Source organism: Bubalus kerabau, chromosome 9 (genome assembly GCF_029407905.1).
Source record: "Bubalus kerabau isolate K-KA32 ecotype Philippines breed swamp buffalo chromosome 9, PCC_UOA_SB_1v2, whole genome shotgun sequence".
NCBI classification, from domain to species: Eukaryota; Metazoa; Chordata; class Mammalia; order Artiodactyla; family Bovidae; genus Bubalus; species Bubalus kerabau.
Genome location: NC_073632.1, coordinates 17,172,808 through 17,191,366, shown reverse-complemented (window position 1 = coordinate 17,191,366; position 18,559 = coordinate 17,172,808). Strand labels below are relative to the sequence as shown.

Here is an 18,559-nt window from a genome sequence, read left to right as displayed (position 1 = left end):
GGGGCTGGAGGGGGGTGCTGGGGGGCTGAGGGTGCGGACAGGCGTTTTAGCTCCGCAGCGAGCGTGGGGCCAGTTCTCCTGTAAATCCAGCCACTGGTCCCTTGCCCAGCCTGTTGGTTTTCCATTCAACAATGCCCCCTTTGTGGGCTTCGATAGTGGACAAACTGGCTTTTGTCTTTTCCGTCCCAGGGCAGAGCACCGACTGATCAGCACATCAAGCAGGTTTGCATGAGAGTCATACAAGGTAAATAAATCGTCATGGCTTGACTTTTTGTAGGCTTTAAAGGCTGGGGGATTTTCAATAGTATTAATTTCACTTCTGTTCTGTACAGTTTGTTGCCATTTGCTTAGAGCCTCAAGGAAAAGTACTACATTTCTGGGTCAGCCTACACACAGGCGCACACACACACACACACACACACATGCACTTTCCCCCCTCCTTTGGAAAACAAATGCTCAGGCTCTTTCCCTTCTAAATGTCCTACCCCTTGGTGTGTCCCTGGCATTGACCTAGGCTCTCTCTGCAGATTATATGAGAAATGATCAGTAGACTTCTGCCCTTAAGAAGCTTAAGGCCATTATTTCCATTCATGCACCACATAGGTAGAAAATCTATAACTGGAATTTTGCCAAAATGGTGATATATACTTTCACATTTCTTAACCTTTATCTAAATTCATCTGTAGTTATGGCAATTCCTATTTATTATCTGATTCTAGTTGGAACTAATTCTGTCATGAAGAAACACTTACCTTTTATGTGTTCATGAGATAGTCTAGCTTGTCAAGTAGATGCATAGAGTTTTCCAGGATGAAATTGTCACCTCTATATTTGGAAACCAATATTTAAGACATCTTATTTTGAAAGGATATTTCCATTTTAAGCATTTCATGTTGAGAAAAGTATGACTTTATGCTAACCCTCACTTAAATAAGGCCCACCTAGGGTATTCACATGTGACCAATTTACAAATTTTGGTGAGAAATATGTTTCGAATTCCATTTTCTCCTTCACACCCAAAGCTTTAAAAAATATTACACTAGAATATTTCCCTTAGAGTATTTTAATGGGAAAATGTTCTTATTCTCTGGTTTTAGTAGATGATTCTTGATCTATTTAATGGTTCCTGAAAACACCTACACAGTTATAAATTTTGAAAGACAGATTGTGACCATTCCCAAGAAGCAGGCTCTCATTAATGTCTGGTGTATCTTCCAGGCATGAAAAAAACTTGAGAAGGAGAATTATTAGCAAGTCATGGATCCTCAGGATATTTCACGTAAAGTAGTATGTTCAAGCTAAGCACATGAGCCCAGGTCTCAAACGATGTCTTAGTACTAATTCTGGGCAATGTCCTTGGCTTTGACACAGCTTCAGGATGTCTGCTTCCAGCTGTGTTGAGCAGCTCACTTCCTTCTCATCCTGGGTTTTCAGATAACCAGCCAGGTTCAGGTGACACACTCATCCTTTTGGACACACAGGGTCCTGAAGGTTAAGGTTCTCTATCCCTCTAGCCCCTCCCCTGCCTTAAGGCAGCAGGACCAGCTCTCCCCGCAGAGGGCTGAACACAGCGGCATCAGCGATGCCTCGGGGCAGAAGCCCCGGGGGAAAACCAGCCGAGTTTTATTCATCCCTCACCCCCAGTTCTGAAGCTCTGGTGACGCATTTAGAAAAAAGGCACCTGAAATAGTTCGCGTTTCCCTTGAATCGCCTTCATGTTTCTGACTTCCGTGGGTGGTTTTGTTTACTGCCTTGTAGAGCACTTTGCTCAGATGGCCGCGAGTCTCAAGCGTCCGGACTCCGGAGCCTCGGGCCTCCCTGGACAGCCTGGACCCCCTGGACCCCCGGGCCCCCCTGGAGAGAATGGCTTTCCGGGCCAGATGGGACTCCGCGGCCTCCCGGGCATGAAGGGTCCCCCTGGCGCTCTCGGTGTGAGGGGCCCTAAAGGTAAGGCCTTTTACTCACGTGGAACCAGGAACACACACTGGCCATTTTTTTTTTTTTTTAGGTGAATTCACTTGTCCTGGCAAGTGCCAGGTGTCTGTGACGTGAAATTATTGTTCTGTTCTGTGGGGCTGGTGAAGATTAAAAAGCTGTCATTTGGTATTTTCTTGACCTTGGTGTGTGATGGCAATAGACCCTATACCAGAATTCAGGTTCCTTGACTTTGGGTCTCGATCTTTTCCAGTCATGCTGCTTTGGTCGTAGTTCAAGATAAACTTCAGGATCGTTCAGATTTTTTCTTTGTTTTTTGAGACCCTGAAATCATTGTAGAGGTCTTCTGAGATGGTGACTGGCTCTGGAGTGTATCTATTACTTCAACTAATGAGGCTTGTTAGCAGGACGTCAGAAAAATCTCATCGCAAGTTAAAGCTGTCTCCCTCTTCTTTTATTTATTTGTTTTTGGCCATGCCAAAAATATGCATATGGGACCTTAGTTCCCTGACCGGGGATCACACCCATGCCCCCTGCATTGGGAGCGCAGAGTCTTAACCACTGGACTACCAGGGAAACCCCCTTCTCCTTTTAAAGAGTGACATTGTATATCTGTTTTGATGGATTATTTTTTTTCAGCTCTGAAGTACAGCTGTATTCCTTATTTAACATGTTGAGAGGGTGTGAGAGAGTTTGTTTCTCCTTTTATTTAAAGCAAGTTAAGCTCTTGAAACCGGTGTCTTGTAGGAAAATAGGATTGTGAGTGTGTTAGGTATTCTGCAGAATTTGCAGAAGAATGGGATGCCTCAGATGGTGCTTGCTAGTTCAGGTGAGTAGGTCAGCTTGGGGCCAGTGTACCCCAGATAATTGACCAAAAGGATGAAAAGTGTGGAGTTTCTGTATCACGATGAGTGACTGACAGCTTTCTGGGAACTTCAGAAAGACGTGTTGTCAAAAACAAGAGAGGTTTCTGAGCCATACAGCAAATTGTCATTAGCTATCTATTTTACATATGGTAATGTAAGTTTCCATTTGACAGAAAACAACAAAATTCTGTATAGCAATTATTCTTCAATAAAAAAAAAAACCAAGAGAGGGATTTCTGTTTTTTAGACAGTGATGCTCCAATTAGGGATAAATATGGTGCAAATGGTCAGAGGTCAAGCAAGCTGTCTTTCTGGATCTATAATTGAATGGTAGATGCATTTAACTCACAACACCCTCAGCTGGAACAGCATTGTACACTAATTTTTTTTTTTTTTTTTTTTTTTGGTGTGTGAAGAGCTGCGTGTTAAAAAAAATAAAAAGAGCCCTAATAGGGGCCTGTTGTGAATTTGGCACAGTTGCCATGTTTTTGGAGGCTGGACAGAGTCATCTATGCAGAGAGCTCTGAGTTCAGCTTACAGAGAGCTGGACCTCTTCTCTGAAAGGATCCCTTAGCCATGAGCTTCTGTTCAGGAATTCATACCGGAGGTACTCCCTGTGATAACGCCGCACTCACCCGCAAACGTAAACTGTTCTAGGGAAGCCCATACCGTGGTCGGACTGTTGGCTTAGCTGTCTCTGTTGTGCCCAGGCCCACGGTGACTCCTCTGCCTGCGTGTGGTCACTAAAGGGAACCAAGGAGCTCTTGATTCACAAGAGTGGTCCCCGCGGCCTCAGCATCACCAGAGACCTTGTTCGGAAGGCAGATCCTCCCGCCCACCCAGGCTCCCTGAGGCAGAGACTTTGCAGAGGGGCCCCCAGCGGAGATGTGCTCGTGCGGGGCGGTTGCCTGTCTTCCCTGGGAAGGACCGCCTTGTAGGGTGATGGGGATCACAGCCCTGTTTTCTCCGGCTCTAAGGAAGCCTCCATTTGGGGGCTGAGCTTAACCTTGAGTTCGTAGGAGCCGGCTCCTGAAGTCCCATCTTCTGTCTAAGGAAGGAAGAGATCTGTGTGCTCGCTGAGTCAGGACGGCCTGCCCAGGGGAGACAGCCCGGGCTGCCCACGGGACTTACCTGAGGAGCCTTCAACACTGCCCGTGTGTGCAGCCCCTTCCCAGATACTGCGATCTACTTGGCTTGGTTACTTGGTGCTAAGTCACTTCAGTCTTGTCCGACTCTGTGTGACACTACGGACTGTAAGCCTGCCGAGCTCCAGCGTCCATGGGATGCTCCAGGCAAGAATCCTGGAGTGGGTTGTTATGCTCTCCTCCAGGGTATCTTCCATACCCAGAGACTGAACTCACGTTTCCTCCGTCCCCTGCTTTACCACCATCCACCTGGTTACTTGGTGTCAGACTTTAAAAATATTCTGCAGGTGATCTGAATGTGCACGCAGGACTGAGGAGCACTCCTAACACACATGACATGACCTGAAAACTTCCTGGGAAGCTGGGAGTCACAGTGCAGAGTTGTGTCTGGGTGGGGCTGGATGGGCCCCAGCAAGTGAACCTTATTTTGGAGGAAAGAAAACTATATTTCTATATTTGAAACCCGAGAAGTGTCTCTGGCACTGAGTCCATCCATCAAGCAGAGTTTGATCGTATTTGGGACTTCCTCCTGTTTCCTGCAGGATTCATGACATAACTTACAAACTAGAAGTGACGCCGTTCTTTTCTTTTTTCTAAAGAACGTTCTCTCCCTGCCCTCCTTCATGCCTTTCTTGCCATTGGGTTCCATTAAAGCAGCATCTTCTCTCAGTTTTGCTTCTTAAGATTGGGATGTGGGCAGAAAGGAATAATCAGATTTTCTATATCATTCAGTGCTGACACATGTTTGAAGATGTACGGTTCTAGGTAGCTGGCCTTGACCTTTCTTGTCCTCCACAGACATTAATAGTCCTACTTAGTAGAAAACACATGGTGTTCTAACGCCCAAAGCTTAGAGCTCAAATTTTCCCTGAGAATAAACACTCCACCACTTGAAACTTTACCATTTTACTGATCAGAGAAGAGATGTGTTTCTTTGCCTCTTTTTTCATCCTTAATAAGAGAAGGGATGATGGGAGTCTGGGTTTGCCATAGTCACTTTGAGGGTATTTTCCAGGGAAATTCCTAAGCAGACAAGTTTAACTATTAATAAACCAGTTTTATTAAGCTTTTAACAGTTCAGGATGTATCTTAATCAAATTACTGTTTTTTTCCTTAAAAGTTACTTGGAAAAACACAGCGAAACATTTTTAACAGGAGCTAGTAGAAATAAGCCTCAGACCACACTCAAAGCTTCCATTGTGTTTGAGTATTTTGTTTGTTTTTGCCAACATGTCCTACACACTTCTACGCAAACGTGTTAGGGCTGTGTGCTCATTTCATGAAAGGTGACCCCTGACTGGCCCTGGGTTCACTTTGCTTAGAATTAAATAAGTCTTTCTTGTCATAAATACTCTTTATAAATGTTTGTGGTTTGTTAATTTTAAGCCCCTTTGAGACAGGCTGTTTGTATTTTAAAATCTTTTAGTGGACCTCAAGCAGACATGTCTCTGTATCAGTGACAGCTAGGGAAAGTACACCGGCACACCTGAGCCTCACCTTTTCCGGTGTTCATCCTCGATTGAGGATGGAGCAAAGATTATAGCTTCCAAATAGATGGATTCAGTAGCAGTTTTGGAGCAATATGAATTTCTCTAGTTTCCCCCACTCTGAACATAAAAAGCTATTTTTCTACTCAAAGTGTCTATCCCCTTCCTACTGTATCCAAAGCATCTTTTATAAGCTTTTTATATGTCCTTTCCAACACAACAGGCTAACAAAGGTGGGCTTTAGCTCCCAGGCCAGATCTCCTACATTTTGGAGGAAGATGTGGCCAGTGTTTGCTGAAGCAGAGTAACCCTGCGGGTAGCAGAGCTCACACACCGTAGCTGCCGCAGGCTGTGGTGTGGCTGTGTCCTGGGCCTGTCGAGAACGTGTTTTTCCATGACTGACCTCCAGAAAGAGCATCGAAGCTAAGACAAGGGTCTTTAATTTGTAAAAGATGTTATTTCTACATATCATACAGTGTTGTTAATTAATGTTACCATGCTGTGTTCCCTTCATTCCGCAGTGTCCAAATATGCTGGCCATTCCATCCAATGAGTTTTCACTTTCAGATCCTGTATTTTTCAGTTCTAGAATTATGCTTTTTTGTTAAGCGTTTTCATATCTCTCCAGAAATTTCACATCACTTCACCCATTATATCCATCTTTTCCTATGACTTGGTTTACACACACATATATAAGTTGTTTTAAAGAGGCAGTGGTCTTATTCCTTGCAAACATTTTGAAGTTGGTGTGGCTTCATGCTAGAATGTGCTTAACTGTCACTATCTCCGTAAAAGTTGCATTTTAATTTATAATCTTCATCTCGTGTTTTCAGAAAATGTGGCACTTTCTCACTGCCAGCCTTGAGAATTACAGTGAAAAGACATTTAAATTGCCAAGTTAACAAGAGAGCATAAGCTGTTAGTTTTTAAAATGCTAATTGTCATATCTTCCTACTATAGTAATGTCATATTGATGATGCGTGTAAAAAATAGCTAGTTTATATATGAGTTCAAGCTGAGCTTGAATATTATGTATATCCTTACATAATATTTATAAAATTTAAATTATCTTCAAAATGTTGATTCATCATAGAAATGTTCACACAAGGACATTAACAGCTAAAGTCAAAGTATGATTACTAAATATTCATTTCTTAATTAGAGATTTTTGACTATTTGACAAATGAACAGATGGTTGTACAGATATTCTTCCTGTTTTCTTTCTGTGCATGATTTTGTTTTTTAAATTGTAACAAACCTGTCGATATTTAATGAGGTTGGATTGATACGAATATTTGGATAAAAAGATTACGTACAGAACTTATTGTGAAAACCCATTGCACCTTCTAAGGATATAGTATAATAATAGCATGCTACTTAGCTAATAGGGTAGTAGAAGTTATCTTCTACTAGGCATAGTCGATGTCCTTTAACACCTGTTAACTAAGGTATTAGGGTGCTTTGTTAATGAGGCCAGGTTTCTAAGTTTGGCCTCTGCAGGGGCCAGGATAATGAATGCAGGTTTTGTTCTGTGGCTGCTGAATTCCTGAATTCAATCAGCAGTCTTGCAAATGCACATGGTTGGCTGCAATCCAAAGTACCTTCCCTATAAATAACGGGACAGAAAGGAAACATAGGCACCGTGACAGCGCAGTTTACATTTTGAAACTTCATTAATTTATTTTTGGTGATGCTAAATTTACATGGTTCAAGAGTTTTTAAATGTATAAAAAAACACTCAGTGAAGAGTGTCTGTTCCATCCCTGTCTCCTATCTGCCTGGTTTCCTTTATCCTTCCATTAGGGAATCGCTGTTCTTAGTTTCCAACATACCCTTACCAGAGACACTATAAAGGATCTATGAATATATATATATTTTCCCTATGTCCTTTTAGCAACAAATCACATTGTCCTTTAGTAAGCCATCTGGGCCTTGCATTTTACACTTAACAGTGACTTGGGCATCATTTCACAGACCTTCTTCCTGATTCTTCTTTACCCATGCATAATATTCCACTCCGTGGAAGTTCCATAGTGTATATATCTCTTTAATGGATATTTAGATTGTTTTAAGCTTCCGTTCAGTTTTCTTTCTTTCTTTTTAAAGAGTTACTTATTTTTTTGTCTGCGGCGGGTCTTCGCCGCTTTGCACAGGCTTTTCTCTAGTGGTGAGCAGGGGCCGCTCTACTTATTTCTTTCTTTTTCTGCAGCGGGTGTTCGCCGCTTTGCACGGGCTTTTCTCTAGTGGTGAGTGGGGGCCGCTCTTCGTTGTGGTGGACGGGCTTCTTGTGTTGTGGAACACGGGCTTGGCAGGCGGGCTTCAGTCGTTGCGGTTCATGGGCTCTGGGGTGAGGGCTCGTAACCGCGGCGCACAGGCTCAGTTGCTCTGTTGCGTGTGGACTCTTCCTGGACTAGGGATGGAACCCGTGTCTCCTGCAGTGGAAGGTGGGTTCTTAGCCACCGCACCCCCAGGGAAGTTCCCTCAATTTTCTCTCATATTGGATTTGCATATTTCTGATTAAACTTCTTTTCCTAGTTATTGATGATTTAGTCATCATTACAAATGAGACTTTTGTTCACTGCATCTTATAACTGGCTGTTGTTTATATATATAACAAACATTGATTTCCATGTATTTTGTACCTCGCTGAATTCTCTTATTGTCTATAGTAGGTTTTGAGCTGATTTTCTAGGGTTTAAGAAAACAGTCATATCACCTGAAAGCAGGGATGGCCCAAACCAAATAATAATAGTGATAAAGTGGGCGTGTTTATATCAATAATGTTCTGACTTCAGTGAAACTGCTGCTTGTGTTTCTTGTTAAGCTTTGTGCCAGCTTCAAGATTGAGACAGATGGACTTTATCATGTTAGGGAAGTAGCTTGGTACTTATTTTATTGAATGTTGTATCAGTGGCTTGTCAGCATCTACCGATATGATCATTTGATTTTTTTCCCCCTTAGATATCTTAATTAACTCGATTTTTGCCTCGCTGTGTACTTAGGAAGACCTAGTTAGTGGCAACCTCATAACTTTTTGGTTTCTGAATGTAGGCTTTGCTTTAAGTTGAATTTATGTTTATGCTTTATGTTCATTTTTATAGACACATAGAAAAGTAACATTTCTTATGACACACAGGTGATGCAGGAGAAAGAGGGGATCGTGGCCCCCCAGGAAGAGGTCCCAAAGGTTTGCCAGGAGCTCCGGGTCTCCCAGGTAAGGATGAAGGCAGAATGAGGTGGGAAGTGGTATCGAGCAGGTGGTCTGGACTGGATCACACTGTAAAGTATGGCTCTTTGATTACCTCTGCTTATCATGTGATAATAACGACCGGCATCGATTTTTGAAGACCACCTTTAATGAAGAGTTAAATAGTCTATAAATCATGTCTGTATTCTTTGAGAGAAGAATACATGCCTTGAAATGTTACTTTCTTAAGTAAATACATTAAAAATTGCTGTGGAGGTCCAGCCACAATGCACTAAAATTCTGGATGAATGGGGCCCTGTCCGTTTCTAGCCCAGTGGTAGTTTCCTCTTCTTTTTTTTTAAACTAAAACGTCAGAGCAACAGGAAGACAAATCCAAGTTTTCAGCTATTCATGTTGCATAGGGAATAACTGAAATTTTATTCTGAAAGCTTTTCCTTCAAACACGCAGACCCTCCAGAAACCCATATCCCAAAATAAATAAACCTGCACATTCCTACTCACAGGAGTCACTCCAAGAATGTAGCCCAGCTGGGTAGACTGAGGTGACACAGTCGTGTCTGTATGACAGTGGGCACTCTCACTGGGTGTCTGCTCTCCTTACACACCGGCTACTCTGTGGCCGAGGTCCAGGCTGCCCCACGTGAATCCGCTGGATGCGACCGCCAAGTCCAAGTGCAGAGGCAGCCTCCTGGGGCCTGAAATCCAGTTCAGGTGAAGAGCGTGAATAGCCTGAGCCTCCAGTAAACGTTCTGAGCACTTCGGGGCCAAGGCTCAGGAAGGCCCCCTGAAGTCCCTGGGGAGACTGGTCAGGGGAGCTGGCTTATGCATAAGGAGGGTGGCCCACACTCCTGCCGTGGATCTGCAAAACTTGGTTGAGGGAAATCTAGCAAAGAAATGATCGTTTTCTAATTCTGCTGGAGGCTTACATAGTCAATCATGGTTATAATTGCAGCCCCCAAACATCATTGCTTTCTAATTATCCATTTCATTACTCCTGGTGATCACTTTCTCATTTAAAGTAATTTTTAAAAATATAAATGCATTTGGAGATAGCTCAAACGCTGCCTTTCTAAAATGGTAATTGGTGGGCCTGTCAAGATGTTTTCACAAGTTGATGAATTTTTGTGATTGGAAAAGGAGGCCTTTGTGATCAGGAAAAGGAAAGAAAATCTGGCTGGAGTTGAATGGGACCCAGGGAAGATTTTAATAAACAGTAAAGTTGAGGTGGCCAAAGTATTGGAGTTTCAGCTTTAGCATCATTTCTTTGGAAGGAATGATGCTAAAGCTGAAACTCCAGTACTTTGGCCACCTCATGTGAAGAGTTGACTCATTGGAAAAGACTCTGATGCTGGGAGGGATTGGGGGCAGGAGGAGAAGGGGACGACAGAGGATGAGATGGCTGGATGGCATCACGGACTCGATGGACGTGAGTCTGAGTGAACTCCGGGAGTTGGTGATGGACAGGGAGGCCTGGCGTGCTGCGATTCATGGGGTCACAAAGAGTCGGACACGACTGAGCGACTGAACTGAACTGAAAGTCTGGATTCATTGATGGATGTCTAGCAGAAAGAAAAGGAAAACAGACTTTACTGAGGACTCGTCTCCCTTATCCGTGGTAGGAATAGAACGTTTGAAGGCTAATAAAATAACATCACTACGATTTACCTAATTATCTGTGTATTTGAAGGAGATCCTGACAATTTCTCCTTCTCCCATTTGTTGACAGTTACAGTTCCTGGATCAGCAGCTTGTAGTACTGACACAATTTACCAAAAATACATTATTGTAGCTGGTGACTTCTGCTTTCAAAACAATCTGTTGATAAACCCCATTTTGCGTTTAAAAATAGGAAGGTGGAGACCAGCTTGTATTTGTGCGGTTTGCATGGTGCCCCGGGACCCTTGCTCAGTCTGGAAGGGGCTCCGTGGGTTTGCTTTCTAGGACACCAGTCATCCGTGTGTGGGCGAGTGGTCAGGTAGGGCAAGTCATCCCCGGCAGCTCTCCGTGACCCTCAGCTGGTCTTCCTTGTGAAAATGACTATATGTTAGTCTTGGAGTTACGGCTTAAATCTGGTTTGTTAAAGTCAGGTTTGTCCAGGACTCGGAAGCCTGTCCTCTGTTTCCTTGCTACATTTTTCCAGCCCTCGCCCCTCCCTTCCTGGTTCTACCCATCTGTGTTTTTCTGTGCTTTAGGTACATTTTCGTCGAGGGGATATTTGACGTTACTTAGGGTGAACTCAGAGTTACAGATTAGTCTTTAAAGAATTGAGGCTCACTGGCCGAAGCACGCAGTCGGGTCTGTGTCTACATCCACTTTGAGGCACCAGCTGGATCGTTGGTTTCGGGTTGGCTCATATCCCCGTGTCTCTGCCTAAACGTACTCACAGGACAGTTTCCCAAATCCATTCAGTCCCTGAGCAAGAGGTTTTGGGGCCATTCTGCCTCTAAATCGAGTCCTCTGAGAGTGGGCCCTTGGGAGTGTGGGCTCTGTAATTCAGATATCTGGCTTTACACCTTGACTGTCACTTCCGAGCTTTATGGCGTTGGGCTAGTTCCTGACTGGCTCCGTGCCTTGGTGTCCCCACTTACAAAACAGAGATAGTAATCAATCCCATCTCCCAGAGAGTCTAATTCTGAGAGTTAAAGAACAATCAATCCATGAAAGGAGCCTAGGACAGTTTCTGGCTATAGTGGATGCTCCAGAAATGCCAGTTATTCGAACTGTTAGTAATGTGACAAACGCAGTGTTGCATTTCGAGGTGGCTGAAGTGCAGAGCTGGACCCTGGCTCAGCCTTTGTGGCTTTTTCTCGACCTTCTGTCAGTCAGCACTGCCCCTAACACCTCAGACCCTCCGTCCGCTGAATTGCTGTGACTCCAGACCGCAAGTGCAAAGCGTTGGTCCCAGGAAATCACGTCACCAAGCAGCTGGGCCGCTTTAAATATCCTTGGGAGACCTTGGAGTGTGGGTAAGAAAGTGATTTCTGGTCTCTCACAATCCTGACAGGAGGAGGACTTTGGGACCCAGGGGAGCCTTCACCAGGGCTGTGTTCAGGGACTCGTCTGGAACCTTGTAGATAACACACATCTTAAGTAAAGGAGGGAACTGGCAGAATAGGATATTCTGCGACCTGTTGTTGAATTTGGGACTCGGGTCCTTCTAAATGGAAAGAAGATCGTTTGGTCATTCTTCTTTGTGCTAATATAGCTGATGTATTGGAAGAAATGCAATACCTTCATTATCTGCCAGTTGTCAGAATGGCTCTGCTCCTTCTGGACTGTTTTTGGCCTCTGTCTGGGCTCCTTCTCTCAGCGTGTTCACTGTGAAGTATTGTGTGCCCCTTGAGGGTGTGATGGTCCATCGTCTGATACAGACCTTGGGTTCTTATCATGACAATTGCAGGGACTGTCGTCTTGGCTGTAGAGCCCTGTCGTCTAAACGTGGACACAGATCGTCCAGTTTGCATCTCACAGCCAGAGGTGGGCAGGGCAGGTGTGTAAGAAGGGCGGGAGGTGGAGCTGGGCTTCCCGGGCATGGGAAGACCCTCCTCATTTAGGAGGATCTGTGGATGTGTTAATACCTGGAAAGCACTTAGCATAGCACCTGGCTTCTGGCAACCATTCTGCAACTTTAGTTATTATTATTCCTCCTTTTATGTTTGAGGAAACACAGACCCACAAAGGTTATGGGCCTCGACAGAGATCTCTCGGGTAGTAAGTGACAAGGCCGACATTCACGTGTCCAGGTTCTTGCTGTGGACAGAGTGTCGTGCGGGCGGTCCAGGTGTGTGCTGGGTCTGTCTTGCCATTCTGGCAAGACACTGACTTTGGCACATTTCCTTTTCTGCCCCTGTCCCAGAGCTGTGGGAACCACACTGAGCAAGGCCTCTGGGACCTTAGACCCTGCCCCCTGCCCTCACCTCTCCCGTGTCTGTCTCTTAACAGAGACCTTTGGTGAGTGTCTCTTCACCAGTAACTCTTTGCCTGTTGCCACTGAACTTGTTCACTGGGGACCAGTTGCTTCCCACTCTGGGCATATGAAGAAAAGATATTTAAGAGTGGGCCCTGACTTCTTTGTGTATCTAAGCGTGCTGGGAGAACGAGGACCTTAAATAATGGTTGTGTGTGAACGTGACCCGGACGTTAGACTGACTCACACTTATTGCACCAGGTTTCTTGTTCAAGGTTTGCAGATAGATGAGCTTTACCTGTGGATCCTGAGTTAAGAAGTCCCCAGACAGAAAGGGCACACTCACTTTAAGCTTAAGTCTGTGTGTGTGCTTTCTAAGTCGCTTCAGTCATATCTGACTCTATGTGACCCCATGGACTGTAGCCCTCCAGGCTCCTCTGTCCATGGGATTCTCCAGGCAAGAATACTGGAGTGGGCTGCCATGCCTTCCTCCAGGGGATCTTCCTGACCCAGTGATTGAACCCAGGCCCTTTACGTCTCCTGCGTTGGCAGGAGGGTTCTTTACCACCAGTGGCACCTGGGAAGCCCGGGCTTGAGTCTAGCATAGTCATTTACCCCTTTTCTTCGGCTGTCCTGTCTCCACTCTTTTATTGGGGTGTGGGGATCTTACGTAAACAAACCACTTTATACACTAATGCCTGAAACATATGTGCTTTGTCAAGTGCTCAGAACCAGGTGAGAAATTCCCTGTTGAATGCTGGAAATGATTTCCATGTTTTGTTTTGTTTTAAAACCTGTGTCTTAGTCCCTTTTATTGCATTGCAGGTGTTATTAGGGCCGAGAGGCTGGGCCTCTGTGTAACACGACTGCCCTCTAGTGTTAGTACAGAGAATTATACAGACATTCATTTTTTAAAAAATCATGAAAGGTTTGGCAGTAACATTTTATAGGTCCTTGAAATTTCAGAAAACTCTATTAGGCTGTTAGTGTAGCTCAGAGGAGAAGGAAATGGCAACCCATTCCACTGTTCTTGCCTGGAGAATCCTAGGGACAGGGGAGCCTGGTGGGCTGCTGTCTATGGAGTTGCACAGAGTTGAACACGACTGAAGTGACTTAGCAGTGTAGCTCAGACACCCATGAGGCGGGCAAAGCAGAGTGAGAGCAATTTCGATTCGTGCTTTCTCTTCAGCAGTTGAAAAGAGGTTTCCATATTTCTACAACTATATATATATACACACAAACACACATATGTTGCATATGTATGCATATATATGCATATGTGCATAAGTATACATATACCCCCTCCCTCGTGAACCTCCCTCCCACCCCTCCTGTTCTCCTCCAGGTCATCACGGGGCAGCCAGCTGAGCTCCCTGTGCTATACAGCAGCTCCTGCTGGCTGGCTGTTTAGCTCGGTCATGTTTATGTGTCAGTGCCACTCTCTTCCTTTCTCGCTCTCTCCTTCCCCTGCTGCCAGACCGTGCTTTTTGAGCCCTGAGGGCCAGACGGCTTCTGCTGCAGCCCGGACCTCTGCTTGTGTAGTGCCGAGCTGCCAGGGTAGTGTGCAAACAGCGGACACGCTGTGTCCTGATAACACTGTTCACAACCCCGGCGTTGGCTCATGGGCTGCCGTTTGTCCAGCCTGACCACTTAAAAGCGTTTATATCTGGCCTCTCTTTTTAAGCCTTAAAAGACCAACTGAACCTTTAACTGTCTCCGTGCCAGGAAATCTGAATAGGCTCTGCTTAAAGTCAGGGTTCTGCTAAAGCCTTGTCAACAGGCGCAGTGGGTTAGGGGTAGACCTTGTCTTGAGAGGGAAACACAGAATTACCTGCTTCATCACTTGTTGTAGTCAAATGAAGGCTTATGAGATAAATGAAGGGAAATTACTTATATCTGCTTGTCTACAGCCTTGAGATGTATAGAGTCAGAGATAATTATTCCCTTACAGCTTCGCTACATTTTGTCCTGTAATGTGGCTTTTTGTGGACCTAATAGTAAGTATAATGGGAAGAATGTTATGTGTAAAGCAGTGTCTCTAATGTAGTTTCCTTCTAAAAGTATGTGGGCTGTGTAATAAGGCAGATAAAAAAGACCAGATCACTGCAACAAGACCAACAGAAGGCAAATGGGATAAATAAGCTTTTTCTGGGCTCCAAAATCACTGCAGATGGTGATTGCAGCCATGAGATTAAAAGATGCTTACTCCTTGGAAGGAAAGTTATAACCAACCTAGACAGCATATTAAAGAGCAGAGACATTACTTTTCCAACAAAGGTCCATCTAGTCAAGGCTATGGTTTTTCCAGTAGTCATGTATGGATATGAGAGTTGGACTGTAAAGAAAGCTGAGCGTAGAAGAATCGATGCTTTTGAAGTGTGGTGTTGGAGAAGAGTCTTGAGAGTCCCTTGGACTGCAAGGAAATCTAACCAGTCCATCCTAAAGGAGATCAGTCCTGGGTGTTCATTGGAGGGACTGATGTTGAAGCTGAAACTCCAATACTTTGGCCACCTGATGTGAAGAACTGATTTATTGGAAAAGACCCTGATGCTGGGAAAGATTGAGGGCAGGAAGAGAAGGGGACGACAAAGGATGAGATGGTTGGATTGCATCACTGACTCGATGGACATGGTTTTGGGTGGACTCTGGGAGTTGGTGATGGACAGGGAGGCCTGGCATGCTGCGGTTCTTGGAGTTGCAAAGAGTTGGACACGACTGAGTGACTGAACTGAACTGAAAATAGGGACAGAAAACCAAAAACTGCCAAGAAACAGGGAAAGGAACTAAATCTAAGTGAATATAATTGAATGTATAGATTTTGTTTTCACCTTTTGGCTTAATAGCCAAGTTAAGACCATGGACACGAGGAGAAATGAAAATGTTAGTTGCTCAGTCGTGTCAGACTCTCTGTGACCCCATGCGACCCGCCAGGCTCCTCTGTCCCTGGGATTCTCCAGCCAAGAATACTGGAGCAGGTTGCCATGCCCTTCACCAGGAGATCTTCCCGACGCAGGGATCGAACCTGCGTCTCCTGCGTTGCAGGCAAATTCTTTACCATTTGAACCACCAGGGAAGCCCGGACCCAAAGGAGGATCTCTGTAAACACTGTGTCATCCTGGCACACAGGATTCCTTTTACACGCCTCTGGTATCACCACCTTTGCAGGCATCATGTGACGGCATGCTGGTGCAATGGAGAGAATGCTCGCAGAAATGTGTCTCTTTGTTACGGGGTCTGTGACTCCACGCCTCACTGGTTCAGGGAGGAACCAATCTTTGGACTTGACAAAAGAAAGAACCTCCCCCTGCCCCAAGAGCTTAGGGCAGTGTGTCGTTCCTGTTGGGGTAAAGCTCTGATGAGAAGGATTTCAGGGAGCTTTGTGGGGTGCATTGCACAGTCTTCTAAGAGACACGAAGCATTAATTTTCTAATATTCATCAGGTGCATTCAGGCAGAGAATATAGTTCTCAGGCAGGCATCATCCACCTTGTGGATGAGGAGACAGGAGATGAGTGACTCGTACGGCAGAGCTAGGCCTTCCAGCCACCTGTTTGCATCTTCCAACCACCCAGGGGCACGTCTCCCTGCCTGGAACTTGATCACCTGCTAGAAATAAGGGCGGCTGCTACAGGAGTGTGATCTGAAGAGATATAGCGTGAGGCGCAAATGCAAGTTGGCGTGTATGATTTTAAATCTGCTAGTAGCCAAGTTAAAAAAGTCAGAATCAGGTGAAATTCATTTTAATGATTAATATACATATGATGATGGAATAATTGTTTAACCCACTGGATCCAACATAATTTCATTATGTAATAAGTACAAACTGTATCGATGAATTATTAACAGATTGAGGTCCAGGTGTGTTTGGCATCTAAGTTGGCCTGTTCCCGGGCTCAGCAGACGTCTGTGTGGAGAGGCTGCTGTATCCCGCAGATGGGAGAGGGGATGAGAGATTCCGGGGTCTCCTAACACTTCATTTTGCAGTGACTCAACTGCCATGAAGGGATCCTGTCCCACCATCCAGATCTAGTTTGGCCATCCCATCGTTTCTAAAAGCGTCTCTCCAGGCCCTCTGCACACACTGCCGGGCCGGGGAGGGGCCCCAGTGCCTTCTGCGTCTGCGTCTGCAGGTCTCCTGCTCACAAGCGTGCCTTCTGTGTGTTTCAGGTGACCCGGGTCCTGCCAGCTACGGGAGGAATGGCCGAGACGGCGAGCGAGGCCCCCCCGGGGCGGCAGGCATCCCCGGTGTGCCCGGCCCCCCAGGCCCCCCGGGTCCCCCTGGTTTCTGCGAGCCAGCGTCCTGCACCATGCAGGCCGGTCAGCGGGCATTCAACAGCAAAGGTCCCAATCAGTGAGGGGCTTGGTGCCACGCGGCTGTCGGTGGAAACCACGCCTGAAGAAGGCGCCTGGGGGAGAACGGCCCCTTCAGTGGTACCCTAGGAGTCCCATCTGACCATCAGGTTTAGGACAATGGTGCTATTCAGCAAATCCTCTCTCCTTTCTCTTTGAGGGGAGCCACAGAGCAATGGATCAGACAGACAGATAGACAACACCCCTCCTTTTGAGTGAATCGGCAGTCCCGTCCCCAGGCTCTTGAACTCACGTGTGCTATCCTTGTGTGGTACATCACGGGCCGCTGTGCCAATAAACAGAGACCGCTGTTTGGTTTACCTCAGTTGCAGTAGTTACTTCCATTTTGTAGTGAGCGTGTGTTCTCAGACGCTCGTTCACGCTCTGCAAGGATTTACCAGACTAGTTAAGAAGCAGCCCCATTCCTGTCAACAGAATCGGTGCTTAAGATCCCCATCACTGTGCTCCTGGGGACTCTGTAGTTGCTGTGCCACTTGGGGTGGCTTCCTTACACCCGTGGGGTTCTCAGCGTCAGCTTGCCTTTCTGCTGAACTGTACTGTATCCAAACCCATTCGTATTTTGGGCTCGTCCATGTGAAAGCAAAGAAAGAGTCTTAATAACCCACCATTCAGTAGTTTTATTGATGAGATTATTTATTTTCAAGGTTTGAGGTCACATCTCTTGTTGTACCAAAGAAGCAATAAATATGGTTTCTTACTCTCTTGCATGTTTTTTTATAGCTGGGTTCAATGAAAAGAAGTCACTTACAGTTGTTCAGATACGTAAAGCTTTTTAAATACTGGCATTTCTGTAGGCCTGTGTTTATGATGTTAGTGCTTTGTTCTACAGAGAAATTAAAAAGCCCTTACTGCTCCCCAGAGGGTGTGGCCTTGCGACAGAGTTCTTTGTGTGTTTGTGTGTGGTGGGGGTGGAGCGTGGCGGGTTGGGGGAGGCGGTAGGGGAGGTTTCATGGACCTTTGAGAAATAAAATGAGAGTTATGAACCCATCCTCCAAAAAAATGTACAAATACACTTGCACAAATCTGCGTGCATGCTATGGCCGATTGCATGGGCCCCCCAAGTCTAGCCTTGCTCGGGTTCTGGGGGAGAAGCTGCTGCCTTCATTTCAGTGCTGTCCTGTTTAGAACTTCACTGCACAAATGATTTATGTTGTACTCAATTTTTTCTTATAAACTGTATAAAGGCAGCTCAGCTAAAGCACTGTATTCTTATCAATACATCCCTATGGAGACCAGGTATTGCCTGGCCCCTCAAGCACTCCATTACTATTTACATAATCACACTGGCCTGCTGTTTTGTCAACATCTGTATTAACATAGTCAGTTTGTGTCACAGGGCGTATGATCACCTGTCCCAGGCAAAGCACAGTGTGCCAGTCAGGATCTTCTCTGTCTATGGAACTCCCTTCTCTCAAGTCACGGGGAGTGAGCCCTGATAGGTGTGATGCCTCTCCTCACTGGTGAAGCTTTTCTGCCCTCAGTTGGACTCTCAGCATTTTAAAATCTTAGCCCCACTCATTTGGTTAAATCTATCAACATGTAATGTGTATCTGGGTTTCTTTAAAGCCACTCACAGCCTTGAGTCCCATGCTCCTGGTGTGTAAGGGGAACAATTCTGGCTTGGCTGCGTAGGTCAGTGCC

The 18,559-nt window shown here is 45.5% G+C and overlaps 1 protein-coding gene across 1 annotated transcript in view; it reads left to right on the top strand.

Annotated features, from left to right (window-relative positions):
- Positions 1-17,736, top strand: part of COL9A1 (collagen type IX alpha 1 chain) — an 89,635-nt gene extending 71,899 nt beyond the window's left edge. Inside the window, exons 37-40 of the mRNA XM_055534726.1 lie at positions 190-244; positions 1,759-1,947; positions 8,570-8,647; positions 16,715-17,736. Of these exons, the coding sequence (XP_055390701.1) occupies positions 190-244; positions 1,759-1,947; positions 8,570-8,647; positions 16,715-16,902 (510 nt within the window). The 3' untranslated portion in view covers positions 16,903-17,736. The remainder of the gene's footprint in view (positions 1-189; positions 245-1,758; positions 1,948-8,569; positions 8,648-16,714) is intronic.
- The last annotated feature ends 823 nt before the right edge of the window (positions 17,737-18,559 follow it).